Source organism: Mercenaria mercenaria, chromosome 1 (assembly GCF_021730395.1).
Source record: "Mercenaria mercenaria strain notata chromosome 1, MADL_Memer_1, whole genome shotgun sequence".
In the NCBI taxonomy this organism is placed as follows: Eukaryota; Metazoa; Mollusca; class Bivalvia; order Venerida; family Veneridae; genus Mercenaria; species Mercenaria mercenaria.
The window spans coordinates 9845941-9865348 of NC_069361.1; the positions used below are offsets into that span (position 1 = coordinate 9845941).

The window sequence follows — 19408 nt, forward strand, 5'->3', positions numbered from 1 at the left end:
CCATCAAAGCTGGAAAATTGCCATATGACCTAAATTTGTGTCGGTGCGGCGTTAAACCAAACAAAAACAAAACAAGTGTAAACTCACAAGTAGTGTCTACTCACAAGCAGTGTTTTACCACTGGCCTTCTTCTTCTTCTACTACTACTACTTACTACTACTATTACTTCTTCTACTTCTTCTTCTTCTACTACTACTACTACTTCTACTACTACTACTCCTACTACTACTACTACTTTTTCTTCTTCTTCTTCTTCTACTACTACTACTACTACTACTACTTTTTCTTCTTCTTCTTCTACTACTACTACTACTACTACTACTTCTCCTTCTTCCTTCTTCCTCTTCTTCTTTTATATACTGGCCAGCTTTAAATGTCTGAAGTTCGTTACCAGGAAGAGCACAAATTATTATATCAATAATGTGTTTTCTGTCAAAAAGACGGAATTGACGCTCCTGTTTAATCACTTATTCTGGTAATTCATGCATCTACTGGGATTGCTTATTGTCTCAAATACATTGTCTGAATCATGCTAAATATAAATCTTTCTCAAATGTTTCGTTTTGCATTGTCGTGTAAAAAGTACTGATAACATTTAGGTAAAATTTAAGCTCTGGTGCTTTCTGTTGGTGGGTCCCACATACCAGCTCATCTTAATTTGCTTTTTGATTTGCTTTGAGTTGCTTGTTTGATGTTTGGTATTGCTTTTTCTTTCGTTTTAGCTATAATTATGCCTTAAGTTTGCCCTGTATGTGTGTTATTGCCTCTGCTTATCTTGTGGGCTGCTGCATTGCACAGATATTTAGGGTTCTAGAAGATGAGATCAGCGGGTATTTCTATGATTTAAAAAAAGTGGACTTTAAAAAAAAATCGTTCCTACATCCTTAACATGTTTTCTTATGAGCGCTTTTACGATTCTGTTAAATTTGTTTTGATAAAGGTATAGTCGGTTCAAGAGCCCTTCAGAGCTTATGTTTTGTAATGTTGTCTTCTTGCCGACTCAAAATAAAACTTATTATATTGTATTGTAACTCTGAAGACTGCGATGATATGTGCGGTACGGAACGTTACAGAGAATAGACAAAAGTGTATACCGGAAGTACAAGTTCGACACGAGTCACGTCACGACAGATACATCAAAACAAGACCTCATCACCTGTCAAACCGCCGATTACACAGGTAATTATCATCTTGTTGTATATTGTAATCACTCAAGCGTTTTAATTAATTGCTATTATAGATGTATTGTCTTAGTATAATGGTTCAAACGCGGAAGATACACGTGGAAAATGAAGACGAGTCATCGAAAGTTAGTGTTTTTCTTTGCAACTTGCAAAGGCTAAATAATGTAAATTCATTTTCATGTTGAAGCAATTCATGATATTTTTTTTTTTGCATTTTATGCGAAGGTTTTAAACATAAGTAGCTCGTCTTTTATGTGACAAGACTGTTTTTATTTTGTCAACATATGGAGTGATATATTATCAGGTCTAGGAAAGTGGTATATTTACCACAGGCACTTGGTTGCACTGATAGTATTTTTCTTATATTGGCCTGTACCTACTGTTTGTTGGTTTTAATACGTGCATCAGTGCTCCCTGTATTCAAAAACATTATTTACTGTAAGTGAATCCCTTTTATTAAAAAAGTTAAAATTTTAGGTTAGATATTATTACATATAAGGTATACAGGCTGGTAACATTGCCCGATCGGGCTTTTGATACAAAAAGTAATATTTCTCGACAAATAATGAAGATATTTCTTTCAAACTTGGTCCATTTATTAAGCATTACATATAATGCTTATCAAGATAGAAATAACTTTGTTGCCTTCAGTTTAGTTAGAATTACTTCCCTTTTTCAGATTTTTATGATGCATAATTTTTGAAGTCCAAAAATATTATGTTTTAATGCAATGTTTAAAACAGAAAAGGGTTCAATGGCTTTCTAGTGCTCCAAACTTGTGCGCCAATACCTTTATTCTATATATTTAGGGTAAATACTTTGTTTCTAGTGCAGATGTATGAGCAATTTTTTTAGGACTAACATTTCTCTATAATGTTGTAAGTGAAAGCAGAGTAAAATGTTTACATTCATGTACTAGCGCAATAATTTAGAGCATTAGAAAGCCATTTAACCCTTTTTTTTTAAACTTAGCATTAGAACATTGTTTTTTTGGACGTCAAAGATTATGCGTCATAAAAATCTGAAAAGGGGAAATAATTCTACCAAAACTGAAGGCAACCAAGTTATTTTTATTCTAATCTGTATCATTTGTTATGCTTAACAAATGGACCAAGTTTGAAAGAAATATCTTCATTATTTTTCAAGAAATGTTACTTTTTGTGTCATAAGCCCGATCGGGCAATATATATCTGACGAGGCAACGGAAGTGTATGACCGGTGTATGACGGGTAATGAAAAGGTTTTGAACCACTAAATTATTTCCGGCTTTTGAGAGTTGATCAAGACTGTTGTCTTTTTTTTTAAACTATGTAATAAAAATGTTTCACAAGGTCAAAAACAAGCTCACAACATTAAATTATAGAAAAAGAACTTATTCACAATGCACATGTCAGATATTTAATTTATAAAAATTGAAAATGTATTTCTGTATGAAAGGTAGGTATATACTTCATAAGTGGCTGCAGGCAGGTATTAAAAATCTCTCTCCCCCCCCTCTCTCTCTCTCTCATAATGTCAAGTCATCTTTCGACTGATAGAGACATGGGATACACGTCGACTTGCTAGTTATGTTGAAAAAGAGTTCTAAAAGACTGATGGGTCCGACATCAGCTAAAATGAAAAGGCTAAAGGAATGTTAGCATGGTAAGTGTGATTAAAAAAGAACAAGCATTAAAAGATAAAAAAAAAACCATAGCACTCTGGTCTAGTACATGTACTTTATGGTTGCTACAACCACTTTGAAAGCTTCAAGGTCAGGGTGGTCAAGATTATTCCACAGTACATCTGAAACTTTGTGGTCAGGTTATTCTACAAGGTCAAGGTTATTCCATAGTATTACTTGGGTGCAAGATGGTATATGCATTTTCTAGCTGTGGACGGACAAGTATTTGTATGCTTATGTTTTGACGTTTTCGTTTGTTGTTGCGATGATTATGAAATTAAGGGTTTAATAGCATTTAAAGATATTTAAGTGACATTTTACATCTGTCACACTATTTTGCACTGACCATTAACTATAAAATATAGCCATGGAGTAAATATTTGGTTTTGATGACAGCTTTGATTTTTGTGGCATGTAGTGCCTAATTTAGAAGGATTAAACTCCATGTCCCACTTATTTTCCCATTGTTCTAGCTTGTTAAGATTTTCCTGGAGGATTTTGTTTCCATCCACAGAATTGATATCATAATAAGGTATATGTATACTACATTATCGTCGGCAAAGTGTCGGATTTGAGACTTGAATGAAAATGGGAGATCGCTAATATAAAATAGAAAATACTGAGGTCTAAGGATGGAACCTTGTGGAAACCCAGATGCCATTGGTACTTCTTTGGAATTTCGCCCTCAAAAACTACAAATTGACTTTCTATCAAGTAGAAATGCATAATACCACTTGATGACTTGTGGACAGACACCATGATCTTAACAAAAGTCTTACTGAAGTCGAGTACAATTAAGTCAGTTTGTTTACGACTGGAAATGCTGTTAATCAGCTCACCTATTAACTCAATTGGTTGAGTTTTACAATATCTCCTTCAGAAACGCCATGTTGCAGGTCATAAAGAATGTTACGTTTAGAAAGATCGACAGAGACATCGGATGCATAGATGTGTTCTAGTGTTTTACACAGTGAATGATATAACAGATAATTTGCCAAGTCATGCGGGTCCCCCTTCTTGAATAGAGGGCAAACAAAATCTTATCTCTATTTTGTGGGAACAGTGCCTGAGAAGAAAGACTATGGAAGATTACCAGTAGAACATCAACAATTTCATCATTAAGTTCCTGGAGGACAACTGGACAGAAATGGTCTGGTCCTGCAGCTTTGTCTGGTTTTAGGTTAGCTAGCAATTTGAGAATATCCATTTTATCGATGGAAATTTCAGATATTATGGAGGCAATGTTCAGAAGGCTATAGAATTTTAAGTTTTTGAAGTCAGTTTTGTCTAAGATAAAGTGGTGATTTGTTTAAATACGGATTGATAATTTTAAATTTGAAAATGAAATAGATTATTTGAGTGTTTGTGGTCTTAAACCAGTGAAATGTCAAAAGGTTATTCCATAACCCTACATATTGCTGGTAAGTAAATATTTACACAGACTATCATCATAACTGAGGAGTTACATTTACATGCTCTTCACCAGTGTGGATTATAAGTCCTGCTTTGGTGCAGAAATCTTTCGCTTGAAGAATTTATCCTGGTACATGGAAGGTTGGTGGTTCTACCCAGGTGTCTAATGAAGTTTATACCTGCAGGCACACTTATGTATTCCTCCAACAACATCAGATGTTTGAAAAATACCATGTCAAGAGACAAGAAAAAATAACTGTACAGCAATAGACCAAATCAGTTATTACCATTCATAATTTTATCATGTCAAAAACATTGCGCAATGATACTTATTTCCACTTTGGTGATTATTACATTTCACTCGGACTTTATCGTAGACCCCTTTGTAAAATCTCAAACTTTAAACTAAAATAAAGGTATTAAATCCATATAATATTTGAACAAAATTTCAAAGTTTTGTTGTTTGTAGCATCATCTGAAGCATGTGCAGTGAAAAATCTTAATTTGATATCTAAAATAGTGTGATATTTATTTCTAGTCACTTTATTTTCATTGTAAATATACTTCGTTATACCCAAGTGGAAACTGGCAGGTACTCGAAAATGCAGCTCTCTGATTGGTCAGTTAGAACCCCTAACGTACGGTGATGTCATGTTAAAATTATAAATTTCTGGAGGTCCATCATGAATTCTGTGAAAAATTGTAATGATAATTCTTGTACAATCTTTGTCGACGTGTCTGTGTTATGGTTCTGGCTCTGTAGGCAAAAAGCGACATGTACTCCAGTTCGTTTTACAGTCTGTTCCATTGATCTGTTCTAGTAATACAGACTTAATATGTAATATTAACGCATGAAATAAGTTAGGTAGTTTAGTTACCACGCGCCACAATAAATTAGTGGCTTACTACCGTTTGCAAACCAGTCGACCGTAGTTCCGTTGCCGATAATGGCCGATAATGGCGGAGTGCAATACCTTCTCTTTATATCTATCTTGAGACCAAATTTTTAAGATTCTTTAAAAAGCGAATTTTCGACATACCATCAGTGCAACCAAGTGCCTGTGATATTTACAGATTATCTGTAAATTTACAGATAATATATAAATTTACAGATTTTTTGATCTGTAAATTACAGATTCAGGGATATAAATTAACACTCGCCCAGTGCGACCAGATTTGAAGCTGGTCGAGTCAGTTTTCCAAAATAGTCGCCCAGCCGGCGAATGGCTTTGAATTCACCTATTAATGTCAATATTCTGGGTTTTTCCGAGACTGTCTTATTAATATGCACTACGTCACTTAAATCGACCAATCAAAATTACCGATATATACTACGACCAATCAGAATAGGCGGATCATTTACTCCGACACTAACAATGGCTGCGCCCATAGAAATACAGCACTAGAAAGTAGAGGTTTATTGAAGGTTGTTAAAGAGCTTAGAACGGCCGGTCGTGGGGACAGAAGGAAATATTATCAGGATTATTTAAAGACCTAAAGGCCAATGAGGACTTTTAATGAAAAATGGGCTGTTAACAGACCGCGGCTGCATAGAGCACCGACCGCAACATGGTGTGTACTTTTTGTACAAGTAATAATTTCATAATTGTGAGTGACCTGTAACACGACAATGTAACAAAATACTACAATTCAGGTGTCCATAAGCGTGCAGCCTCTATCAAAATGCCCATAAACAACCCAAATCCTCTAGTGCTGCAAAAATCATTCAAACTTTAAGTGCGTCTGTGTTTGAGAGTCTGTGTCCGAATGTGTGAGTTTGATGAGTGTTCTGTAATTATATTTAAGAAATTGATGTATTTTGGCAGGAAGCAAATTACAAGACTTATCATTAATTATGTCGATCTAAACTGCTGTTAGTATATTTTCCCGCTAATAATAGCTGTGCCCCTAACTTTTAGGCTGGGCCCCTAGAATTTGCCTGTAATGAGCCCAGTTGGCTAACAGGGTCTGAGTGTTAATTTATATCCCTTAGATTGTGTGTATGAAAATTGATAAAATTACATTTATTTCCAAAACCGCAGCTTAAGATTAATTTGTTTATTTACAGAATGCACAAATTAACATCATTTGTGTGTTTCAGCCATTTTTATTGACTTTGAATTTTTGGCATTTTCAAAAAAATCAAAGTCAACAGAAATGAGTGAAAGTTACCATTGACCTTTATTTATGTGTACCATAAATAAATCAATTACTTTCAAGCTGCGATTTTGAGTCCAAGTATGATTTCCAAACATTTGATCTGTAAATTTACAGATTAAAAAATCTGTAAAATTATAGATTATCTGTAAATTTACAGATAATCTGTAAATATACCACTTTCCTAGACCTGATTATTGAAAATCTGGGTTAGTATACCAGGCAGATGAACGAGAGTTATACAAGTGCTATCCTACTTGGCTACCAATGCATTAATATTAATTGATGAATTACATCTATATTAGTGTTTTTACAGAGATGTTGTAAATATTCAAACAATCCATAAATTTCAAGTTTTTTCAATCTGTACAATGTACAAAGTTGAAATTGAAGTTTGATAGAACATCACATGGTAAAATGGAAATTATGTTTGGCTTATTGCATATGAGAGAAATTTTATCTAATAGGAGTCACACACACTGTTGACAGCCACTTGATCCATTTGCGGCAAAAAATTAAATGTGGCTCTGAAAATTTCTAATTGGTGAAAATGGCTTGAAGCTATAAGACTAAATACCGGAGTACCTCAGTTATATAATGGTTCAACATTTATACTTCAGTTTTCATGCTGAAAGGCAATATTTAATCCAAAAAATTTGTTCCTAGCCAGTGACAGATAACTCTTCTAGGACTATTTAGTTATCTGAACAAAGTATGCATAGATTCGAATGTTTCCCAAAAATATAGTCAAGATATATGCATAATCATTTGAACAAAAAAGTTGCATTGTCTTTCATTTTCAAGCGAACTAATTCAAAGACAGTCTTTTTATTTATTATTATTTATTACTGCCGATAATTTAGGTATGGTATGATCACAGGAAAGAAAACATTATTTGTGAGAAACAATATAAATAGACTGTGACTAGACTATATGAATTTTGATTTTTACGACATCGAATCCCTTAACATTTTACAAAATTTATTTGCCAAGAATAATCAAGGCCTCAAAATGTATGAGTTAAAAAACAGAGCGATATAAAATGTATATTCTATCTGATGGTTACACCAAAACAATGCCAAAAACTGTGCAGAAAGAAGTTATTTTACTTTTTATGACACGCACCTTGCGTTTACAAATGTATCTAATTTGCATGTTGACCGAGGCCCATGTGGAATCGGATTTACCTTGCAGAATCTGCTGTTACAGAAACTTCTGTTAGTATAATGCGGTCGTTTCTTTAGTATAAATAGTGGTTGTGTAAGTTAAAAAGGAATGACAGTCGCCTTCTTTAAAGATAATCCACCAAATCAATGAAGCCGATGTTGCTGTCAAAAGTTCTTGTATTTACTGCACAGTGCTATGTTAAAATGTTGCTACTAATTAATGCGAGATAATCGATATGCATTTCAGTTTTGCACTTGATTTATTGTTGTTGTCCTTAGGCACCATCTCTACATTAAATTTTGCAGTTTTGCTGTTTATTCATAAAATAAAAGCTCCGGTTATTCTTCCCTGATGAAGGCTTCTCGCCGAAACGTTGGAAGTTAATAATTATCTATGAACAAACGCTACACGTGTTGTTGTTGATTTTTCCTGTTTATTAATAGCTGTTTATTCATGTGAACCAAAGGTTCAGGATAAGCTGTGGCTTGTATCATCATAAACATTTTTACTTGAGCATTAAAATAATTCATTTCTCCAAACGTTTGACTGTTAGTTTAGTGTTTCCTGCAGACTCTTAAAGGGGCATGGTGCTTCCCTTGAAAAGGGGCACTTTTAACGCGCGGTTTGGCATTGAAAGGGCATTCGTCCAAGAACGCTTGTCGGCGTCATTTTACATACTATTTTCTCATTGAATTTGAGAATCTTTCATATCTCAGATATGGGATAGATATTTTGTAGTATTCTTTATAATGCCTACCATGCCATGTTGTGAAAGTGCTTTCCTTTCTTTTGTTTAAAGATGACACTGATGATTCATACTTTCAAATATTCTTATTCTGTTACCCTCATGAAGTGTTAGCTTGCATTTTCAGAGACAGATTTCAGGTGATAATTAATAAGCAACAAGTTTTATTGAACAACTATCAGTGCCCAACTTTATTTTGTCAATCATATCATTTCACCACTGATTTACGTTAAGAGAATAGGCAGTTCGTCAAATCTACATGTAATCAATGACTTTGTACCTATATTGCTGATTAAACCCATTGTTCTTCCTTGCCAGTAAGATTTAGACGACAGGTCGAGTCGGAAAGTTATATTTTGCTAGTGTTTTGGGCATGCGAAAACGAAAGTAGAATGCGACGTAAAAAGTACATGCTGTGAAATTTGCTAGATTAGATCGTCTGCCACTATTTTTATCACTCCCCCGTTGCTCGGATGTTTTTTCGATACATACAGTGACTGACTATGAGTCTGGTTTTTTTTTCGTCTAATCACACATTATTCAGTAATATAAACATAATGTGAATACCAATGGTTCAATGCGAGTAATAACTCAAAATTTCGGCTTGCTTGACGCATGCGGCTGTGCACTTTCATCTTAAATTTCGGCCTTATAAAATCATTTTGGCAAATTATTTACGAAAACAAAACTAGGGCCTTGCATTTTTAGTATATTCATTTAAATCTAGATCAGTTTTTATAACTTAATCGCTAAGTTATCGGTTATTTTCATACTGATGTACGTTTTCAAATTTTCAAGATGGCGACGACTTCTGCATCGGCGCGTCATGAATGTGCTTCGTAATATTACAAATCAAGACATCGGTCGATTTTAATGAATTTGGTATCATTCTAAAGCTTAAACGTTTATCTTATTATTTTTATAAATGATATCCGTAAAGGAATAAAATAAATCTTGTAGATAAAATCGATATAAAATATTTTGAGTCTGGTCAATTTTCATGGGTTGGTCAGCGATCGGCAAACCTTCAATATTTTATTTTTAAAGGCCTAATTAGCGCATCGAAAATGTGCGATAATCAATCTACATTTTTAATGATTACAACCTTATAAAATAATTATCGTTTAATTGACCGTTTCAATCATATCTTCCGTAAAAAGGCTACATGTTGCTTCACCGTCGACGTGCTAAAAACAAACAAATTTTCATCTACTGTTCCCAATTAAACTATCATAAAACAGTAATTGATTGCAAAATCCTGTCAGTTCTTAATCAGGGTCATTCACGGTTGATGCACCCACGTGTCGACCTGTTGATCACAGCCGCTAATTGACGGTACAATACACGGAACATGGCCTGCGGATATTGGCTTTCCAGACTGGTTTTGAAAGGGCACTTGTCAAGATAAATATACAAGCTTCATAGAATAAAAGGGCACGTGGCGCAAACGGGCGGTTTGAAGGGCAGCTTGGCGGCACTTCAAACGGGGCATGGCGCTGCGCCATGTTAAAAAGGCCTGCAGGAAACACTATAGTTAGAAAGGATGCAATGAATAATTGCCGGTTTATGCTGCTTTATTGACTGGTTTTCGGAGTGCTTGTCAGACTGGTTATAGGACTGTTTGTCAGACTGCTTATAAGCAGTTGATATCACCTTACAAATACTTTGCCAAACCTGCAATTTTCTTTACACAAATTTTATGACTTGATGGAGCGTAGATCTACTTCAGATGAATTGTTTGAATTGTGAGTTTATTGCACTTCAAGATTTTAGATTTATAGATTTATATATTGGTGATTAGACGAATAATCTACTCTGCATTTATAGTTAAAACACACTAGTCTTGTAACTTCTGACAGGATAATTGGTTTGAGGCTTGGCAATAAGGCAACTTCACTTACAGCTTTACTTGTCCAAAGCAAATTTTAATTTTAATGTCCTGCAACATAGTATGCATTATAAATTTCATAAAGCAATGAAATCTGTTTTTAGTGCAAAGTTACAAATTCCTAAATCCTAATTTAATAAAAATTTTAATTTAAAAAATTTATTCATGATCAAGTTAATTAATTGGCACATTCTAGATTAATAATAGCTGCACATTCGGGGAGAAATTTTTCCTACAATGTAGAATTTGTTTAAACCCTAATTTTTCAAAACTTCAAAATATGTTTAGAAAATTCAGCAAATAAAAATGATAGGGTCACCTGCTTGTTTTTTTGCTAGACTGGTTTGAAATTTTTGGATCTCACACAATTCTTCATAATGGGCATCTATGGGAAAATCACATAACATTTTGCCAAAAGAATTTTTTTCTACAATGTAGATTTTAATGAAACTTCTCACAGTCATAAATAAATATATGGTTTATAATGTGATTAAATAAAATACACATGTATAATTTATGTGCGTGTGCTTACTTTTGAGATATTTGACCATGATTAAAGTGAGTCGCACATTTAAAGCTAATTTTAAGACATATTTTAAATTAACGTGTCAGATGTTTTAATATCCTATTTTGATTTTAGAAAGAAAGTAACAGTGCCATTGTAATAAATTTACTCATGGGTTGCCACTTCTTTATAAAATGATTTTCATATCCGTACGTCGAATCCAGGCTTTATTCTACGTTTTTCGGATAAATGACGTTATGCCGTCACTTCCATTTTTTCAAATGTGCAGAACTACTTTAATATACCTTTAAGCATCCACAGTTCCAATTATAAATAGGATGCATAGTGTTCAAAACAAAACCAGCTAATTTACACCAAAATTATTGCAAAAATACTTATTTAATACTGAACTAGTCACATAAATATATGGAAATATGAAAAACAAATTTAGATCAACTTTAATAATTCAAAATCAATATCTTGTAAGACAGACTGTAAGTTGTACATAGCCATTTGCACATGACAAATTCCGATGCAATGGTGAAGGGAATGATGGAAATTTGAATACGGGGTTGAAGCAAAAATTGCAGCGAAAGAAGGATGAAACCTCTGACACAGATGTTATGATAATGTTTTTGGAAAAAATCAAATACTTTTTGAAAGAATGGAATGTTTAAACATGATTTCTGTAGAATCATGAATAACGAAGTAACATAAATTTTGAGTTGCCCGATGGGAAATTAAGTATATGTTTGTCTGCCTGGACTCGACTTCTACCTGTCCAGAGCAGTCGGCAAGCCCTTTTTATTGTGAGGACATATGTTTCCAAAGTTCTTTTGATATAATATTATATGTACAACAAATATAATATTGGCATAATGTGTAACAGATGTTAGATTCATTCTCATTTGACTGTTTGTTTTGGTTATAGCATTACAAATTTTGTTCTGCTTTTTAGCAGACATTCCATAGTTCCATGATGCATGATCAGCATCTGCATCCATGAAAAGCTGTTTCATTCATCTTTGAAGTATCTAAAAAAAATTACAACTACATTTGGAACTGTCTTTCTAATTTGAGCACTTTTTGTCCAGTATTCACCAAACTTGGTTACATTGTTTATAGGCATAATTTTGCAGCAAAGTTTGATAACCAGCTGGATTGTTCCAGAGGTTCTGGAGTTATGTGTTCCTTGAATTACTAAAAGTTGTGAAAGTTGACAGTCTGTTCAGGGAATCATGGAAATTTGAATACGAGTTTGAAACAAAAGTTGCATCGAAAGAAAGATGAAACCTCACAGACGTTATGATAAAGTTTTTGGAAAAAAAATACATTGAGTTGTTCTTGTCAGATGTTCTCAAAACTTGGCCTTAATGTTTAATATAAATTTAGTTCAAGATTTTAAGCAGAGAGTCTTTAATAAAGTTCAGATGTATTGAAAATCAAAAGAAATTAGAACCATTTGAACTTTACATTGTTTCAGACAAGACAAATGTGTGAACATGTGACATTTTCAGGAGAGAAACTGTGTCATCTGGAGCCAAAACCTAGGTCACTAGGTAAAATCTAGAAATAAACATTGTTAACATTCTAGATCCTTACCTGAACTTTATTATAGACTCTCCTAAACAGTGATCTGCATGAAACCTTAACAAAAGGTTTGTCTTTACAAAATCTAGGTCAGGTTCAAAACTGAGTCAGCTGTGTTTGAAAAGTAGGTCACGGCATAATTAAGGAAACATTTTTTTAACACTCCATGGCTACATTACTAGCTGATCTACATGAAACCTTGGCTTTATAAAGTCAGTCAGATTTAAAACTGGGTTATTGTGGTTAGAAACTACTTCACTGGGTCAAATCATAGAAAAACATGAACTTCAGAAGCCACATTTTCTTCCTCTTTGCCACGTTTCATGTGTATGTCATATAGTTACATGAAACCTGGCAAAAATGTTTGTTTTGATGAAATCTATGTCAGGTGAGAAATTTGGTCACTTGAGGGAAAGCAAGGTCACTAGGTCAAATTATAGCTTCAATGGATTGAAATACATGTATCAAACTTAGCTTTTTTCATAAATTCAGATTTGTTGAAATTGTTCTACTTTAAACTTTATATTATATACAAAGTCATGTAGCAAACCTATTATGTAGCATTTAATGTTTAGGTCAGTTGAGCAACTCAAGTTCTTTATGACCCTCTTGTTATCTATTTACTAAGTGGTTGCTTTGAGAGATAGGTAGTTTGTATATGATCCATTTGTTTAATATTATAAATACATGCAAGCATAATATTTTTTTTTTACTTTAAAGAAATGATCACACATCAACAAGACATACAGACACTTCTCATGTATGGTAATATTTGAACCGGTAGTGTTGTGTTGATCTAATTACTAACAATCTCAAATAATGCTATCCCCCTATGTAATAGTTTTACACAAAACACATGTGTTATATCTCCCACTTGGTGATTTGAGACAACTTGATTTAGTGCTATATGTCTGTCAGTCTGTCATAGAGTTTATCCACACAACTTTGACACCACAGAGTGGATTAACACCAAACTTGTCTGTGCAACTGCTCTGATACCATCAGGATGAGGGCATATTCCCAGTCGAGCAATGTTCAGCAAAGTATTGTTCATAAGTATTGACCTGGCACTCATTAATCTTCACCAATATTTTCGGACGTTTTCGTTAATTTATGCAATACTTGTATCCTGAAAATATCTGTATTGCTAAAATAACCTTTAAAGTTAACTGAAGAAATGTAGGCATAGTGGCAAGATGTCTGACTTCCATGCGCGTTACCACAGGTTCGGAAATTCCTTAGATTTTTTTAATGGTATATACCCAGCCACAAAAATAGTAGGAGCTTCAAGTAAGCCCTCTGCTTCAAATACACTTCTGATGTACTTTAAAGGTACTTCCAATCACACAGACCTGCTTCGCATTCAGTCCCGGAGACTTCAATTGTACTTCTGCCTCATACTTCCCCTGAAGTCTCTGGGGCCTTAATTGTGCTCCACTTTTGTGCATGGGACTTCAAGGAAGTACTAGGGGACTTCAATGATACTTTAGAATCTTTAACAAACAACTGAGGATTCAAGTGGAACTTCAAATATACTTTCTTAACTTTGAAAAATACCTGCATCTAAGGAACTTAAAATGTACTTCTGTGACTTTCTATTTTTAAACTGATTCCTTCATTTTATGTGCAGTGGTTTTTTATACTATGAAAGTGCTAAACTTTGTATATTTGTAATAAACAAAGTTGTATAGATATTTTGTCATGCTAATCTTAAAGCCCCAGTGCCACATAATGTAAATTTTACAGTTGATTTCAACTGGATTCTTTTTGCACTAAAAATAGTATCTGCATATTCTAGCTCGTGCTTTTTGACACTATCCTATACCCTCCTTAATTTTGTTATATCATTGAAAAAAATACCATTTACGTAATACTCAAAACACATATATGTAAATTACACAAGAATAGAATAATTCCATGTAAATGAAAGTCAGCTTTGTCCATTAGGGTTGACATCTGACAATTTCAGCCTCACTTTGTGTAAAGTGTAATAGTCCGTTCTCAGTTTTTGCTAGAAAACAGGTTGTTTATTTCCAATACCAAGTCTGACAATTCTGATGTCACACACATATCCACAAGATATCAGTAGTGGCGGGGTACAGCTTACCATACTTGTACCATTTTAACCCTTGCACCGGTAGCATGGAGTTGGCCTAATGAAGCGGTTTTCATCTAGGGGTGAACTTGTCTGTTTCTTTCATAGTTGTTCAAAATTTATAATGAGAGAGACTAGATGCCATAGAAGAAGTTGACCATGTATTTTCTGCAGATTAGTATAAGAATACAAAAAAATGTATTTAAACTGGAAATGAGTTAGTTAAGTACATAGGTACCATGGGGGACAAGTCTACTGGCAAGGACTGTACATAACCATTTATAGGAGGTACCAGGCACTGGCAACGGAAAGCATACATAAAATAGATCAAAAAAATTTCTGTGAGGACCAGAGCAAAGGTGGACACAGACCTTAAGGTTTGACTCTTGGTGCGTCTAGTTCATGGAGTCCAAACTACAATAACTGTCAAGTCAGTCACAGTTTTCATATTTTATTTTCTGCTCTGATCTTTTATTTACACAAGTCTTTAAGCATGTTCTATTAATTTTAAATTTCAAGCACCAAAGGCGTGATACAACCTCACGACCTCCAAGCTATTCGCAGAAATTACCTTCCCTGGCGTTCATTAGTTACTGTAATGCAAGGGGAAGTAATCGCCGTAGAGGTTGGCACGACCTCTTGATGACAGTCAAGCGCCTAAAACCACTTCAAACTTTGACCAAGGTCTGTTTGAAAAACTTAACTGGAGATATGTTGATTTTAAAAAACTTAACCGAAAAACTTACTAACACGCGTTAAGGCAGACAATGAGTGACAACCCCCTGCGAAATGTGACCATGTTCAACCATGGTTCAACATAGCCATTCCATGTTTGACCATGGTTGGACCAGAAATTTTGACATGGTTGACTATGGTCAAACAATGGTTGAAAAAAAGGCCACCATGGTCAACTGATGTAGACCATGGTTGAGATATGACTGACCATGGTCAACTTTGTTACCATGGTTAAAAATTACAACCATGGTTAAAAACAAACTGACACAGACATTATGTATGTAAACCATGGTTGGAAAGGATACAGACCATGGTCAGAAACAAGATTTTTTACGCACTTAAAACAAGCAGAAAAAATATCTGGCATGAACTTTTCATAAAATTTATACTGAACAAAATTTCTAAACATCCACCTGCTTTGAGATAATTTTTATTGTAATAACTGTATGTGCAGATTTAAGCATGATCATATAAATGTTTAGCATACAAAAGCGTTAAAATTTTATCTCATGAACTGTACATATATATCTTGTGCCCCAAAGGCTGATTTGGGCCTGTGCTGTCATAGATACTGCTAGGACCCTTTTTTATGAGTAATCGTGTAATCCACTTTCTTTCGCTGAAGGACAGACGGAATTTCTGTTATCATAGCAACCAATAATTTTAGTCCGACTGAAAAATAAAATGATGTGCATAATCTACATATCGTCCTGTAACTACACACCAAGTTTCATGAACCTAGCTTATGTACTTTTTTGAGTAATCGCATAATCCACTTCTTTTTCGCCGACGGACAGATGGACAGACGGAGGGTAAACCTATAGTTTCTTCCGGTTTCACGGTAGGGGACTAATTATAACCATATATATTGTCCGGTTATTTTCTGAAATACACTAATCAATACTAATTTGCTAGAGTACTCTTTTTTAATGAAAAGTATTTTATTGGTCTAACCACTGGACAGGGGGGCATTCGTGTGGACTGTTTGTACCTTACTTAAACACACTTCTGGCTAGAATGTTTGGCATACATACAACATATACAGCATTGTCAATAGCTATATAGAAAAGTTTATCCATGATCTCAGACACATGAATTGTTTTCAGACATTCAGTTGATACAACTTTAAATATATGTCTGCCACTAGATCTAAGGATGTAACAGTCATCAGGTATTTTATATACTTTCACAACAGCAAACACTTTCTTTTCTTTGTTAACAAAAAAAAACTTGACTGAAACTACTTCACCTGAATGACAAACCACAAAATAACAAGTTCTTTTTTTCATTCGCTGATATGCCTGACTGGAGTACTTTTGTCCATTAATTTCAACCATGAAAACACTTTTTTAAATTCAATGCAGAAGTTGAGTTTGTTGACTGCAGAAGACCTTCACAGCATTCATCTGGTGAGACTGGTAAGAGTCTTCCTGCAACTTTACAAGACACCATTATTTTTGCTGTTGTCCACTTGCTTCTACACTTAAGCATCCTGTTCAAAAAGTGTTTGCATTTGTAGCTAGACTCTACTGAACCTGAAACAGATTAGGATTAGACGATCAGTAAAACCAAATGATGCTCCCTAAAGCATGTGCTTGTCGCGATATTGTCACTAACCAGATTAACACAAGAAAGGGAGACAACTACATGTAGAATTATATTTCTTGAAAAGGCATTTCCAGTTCTCTGTGTTTGTACTCTCCTCCCAATAGAGCCTTACTGCAACCTAAATTTCATCTAGACAAATATTCTAATAAAGTTTCATGAAGATCAAATAAAAAATGCAAGCTCTATTGCATACACAAGGTTTTTTTTTATCATTTGATCTGTTGAACTAGTAAGCAGTCTTTTTACCTCAGATGATGCATATTAAAACTCCAACTAGATTTCATCAAGACAATCATTCTGACTAAATTTCATAAAAAATCCAATGTAAAATATAGCCTTTATTGAATACACAATATTTCTCTAAGGTTTCACCTGGTGACCTAGTTTTTGATCACAGATGATCCATATTTGAACTTGGCTTAGATTTCGTCTGACCAAGTTACACGAAGATTCAATGACAAATGCAGTCTATAGCTTGCACAAGGTTAAGTGTGGACAAAAGATAGACAGCTCAGGTAAACCAATAACAAAAAGCATTTATTTTACACATTTTCCTAAGTTTTTAGTGGTAAAACAGGCAGATTTCGGTATTTCAAGTGGATTTCAGTTCATTTTCAGTAATTACAACCGAATTAGACTTACTTCTGTTATGATTTGCCTGCATATGTGTCTCAAGTCGCTTCCTTGAAGACAGATTCCTGCTACAGATGAGACAGTCAACTTTGAAGCTTTGCCTTTTATCTGCACATTGGCGGCCATAACTGCTGAAATACAAACATTCACTTCATTTTACATTTACACATGGAGAAAAGAATTTTAAACAAGTCACTGTGCATAATCTCCATATTGCCATCAATTCACGTACTAATTTTCATTAACCAGGTAGCCCTTAATCTTCTTGAGTTATCAAAGGACCCATTTGTTAGAGCCATATTTTGACTATTTCCATTACCATAGCAACCACAAACATTCTGACCATGTTTCATAAAGATTGGAGTAAAAAATGCAACCTCTAGAGCGTAAACAAAGATTTGCTATGATTTGCCCCTGTGACCTAGTTTTTAACTGCACTTGAGATTTCATCAAGGCAAACATTCTGACCAAGTTTCATAAAGATTCACTCAAAAAATGCAACCTCTAGACTGTAAACAAGGCAAAATAGAGCAAATTTTATAAAATCAAGAGCATTAACTCTGGCCCTATTATAAGTCCAGTTGTGTTTATACAGGACTTACCTGTGTATTGTAGTGACATGTTCATATATAAATAAAAAAAACAGTGGTCAAGTTTGAAGCTTTCTTGTAATTTTGACAATAAATTTTTAAGGAAAGTACTACTCTTCTGTACACTGAACTGACATCCTGTCGACCTAAATATACACAGATATGAAACAGGCCGGTCCAATAACATTAACAAGAGTCTCGTTTTAATCTTTCGCTCGCGAGAACTACGCGAAATTTGAAATACCTGATACAGCGCCATTTCATTTTCCTCTGCTATGAATCCGGTTTATCATTGATAACAACATATTTATTTCAAAAGTGAAAAAATGGATTAATTCTCATAAAATATGCAATACCCTATCGCATTTACATTTTTAAGAATGCTTATGTTGGATTTACCTCCAGATCTAATTAGATTCAGCGGACATAGCAAAAGGGGTCAGTCATAAACAGTCATATAAGGTAGGATTTAATATTTCATTAAACACTGTCATAATTTTGGCCAGTGTGCATTTTTTGAAAAGAAGACATATTTTATCATACAATGGAATAAGAATTGCATTCACGATGTTTATTGGACAAGAAATCGAGTTTTGCATATTGTTCGTATCACCCGTGATAACGTTTTTCGGGAAACAAGATCTTGTTTCCGCCGTGAGCTCTACCGCGACTTCGCCTAAGTGGTGCATCTGTGTATATTTAGGTCTTTGTTTGAACTAATAACAAGTAAGAAATATATCTCCCAATTTTGTAATAGTTATGTATCAGGTGGCCCCAGTAGCTCAGTTGGTACAGTATTGACATGGTAAGCAAAGGGGGGTCTGAAGCTGAAGCTACACATTTTTCTCCTCAAAATGGTTTCATTGGTGGCCAGTTTTAAGGCATCGCCTACAGTGGCAGCCATTTGACTCAAAATTTTACATGCAAATTTTCATAAAAATAAAAGATGACTAAGTGGTAACTATAAAGTCAATAAATTTGTCATAATTATGTTTTAAATATCTATGTGAACATATGCAAGTAGAAGGATGTGCATTTCACTACCTGTATTATGCCTTTATTCGATATTTTTATGACAAAATTTTGCAATTTTATCTGCAGTCAAACTCAATATATATTCAATACATTTCAAAGATAATTACAGCCAATTGTAAAGCAGACCGTGAAGAATAAAGTCTTCAGAAATTATTTTGAAATTTTACCTGATTACTGAATTATACACAAAAATCCCAACACCATCAATTTATCCAATTTGTGTTATCTGTTCACACATAATTTACATGTATATAAACAGGTGATATTATAGGATTATGTATAGGTTTACCTGGCTACCTGTGGTCAGTAATGCATGTACAAACAACATTTTAAATTAAATTTACATGGGGTTGTCTTTTTGTGTCTAATGCAATAACCAGGAACAATTTCGACAAAATCC

At 34.1% G+C, this 19408-nt stretch overlaps 1 protein-coding gene across 1 annotated transcript in view; it reads left to right on the forward strand.

The window, feature by feature from the left end:
- The first annotated feature begins 1045 nt into the window (after positions 1-1045).
- LOC123545018 (adenosine 3'-phospho 5'-phosphosulfate transporter 1-like) overlaps positions 1046-19408 on the forward strand; it is a 43717-nt gene continuing 25354 nt past the window's right edge. The window contains exon 1 of the mRNA XM_053522471.1: positions 1046-1179. Within this exon, the coding sequence (XP_053378446.1) occupies positions 1046-1179 (134 nt within the window). The remainder of the gene's footprint in view (positions 1180-19408) is intronic.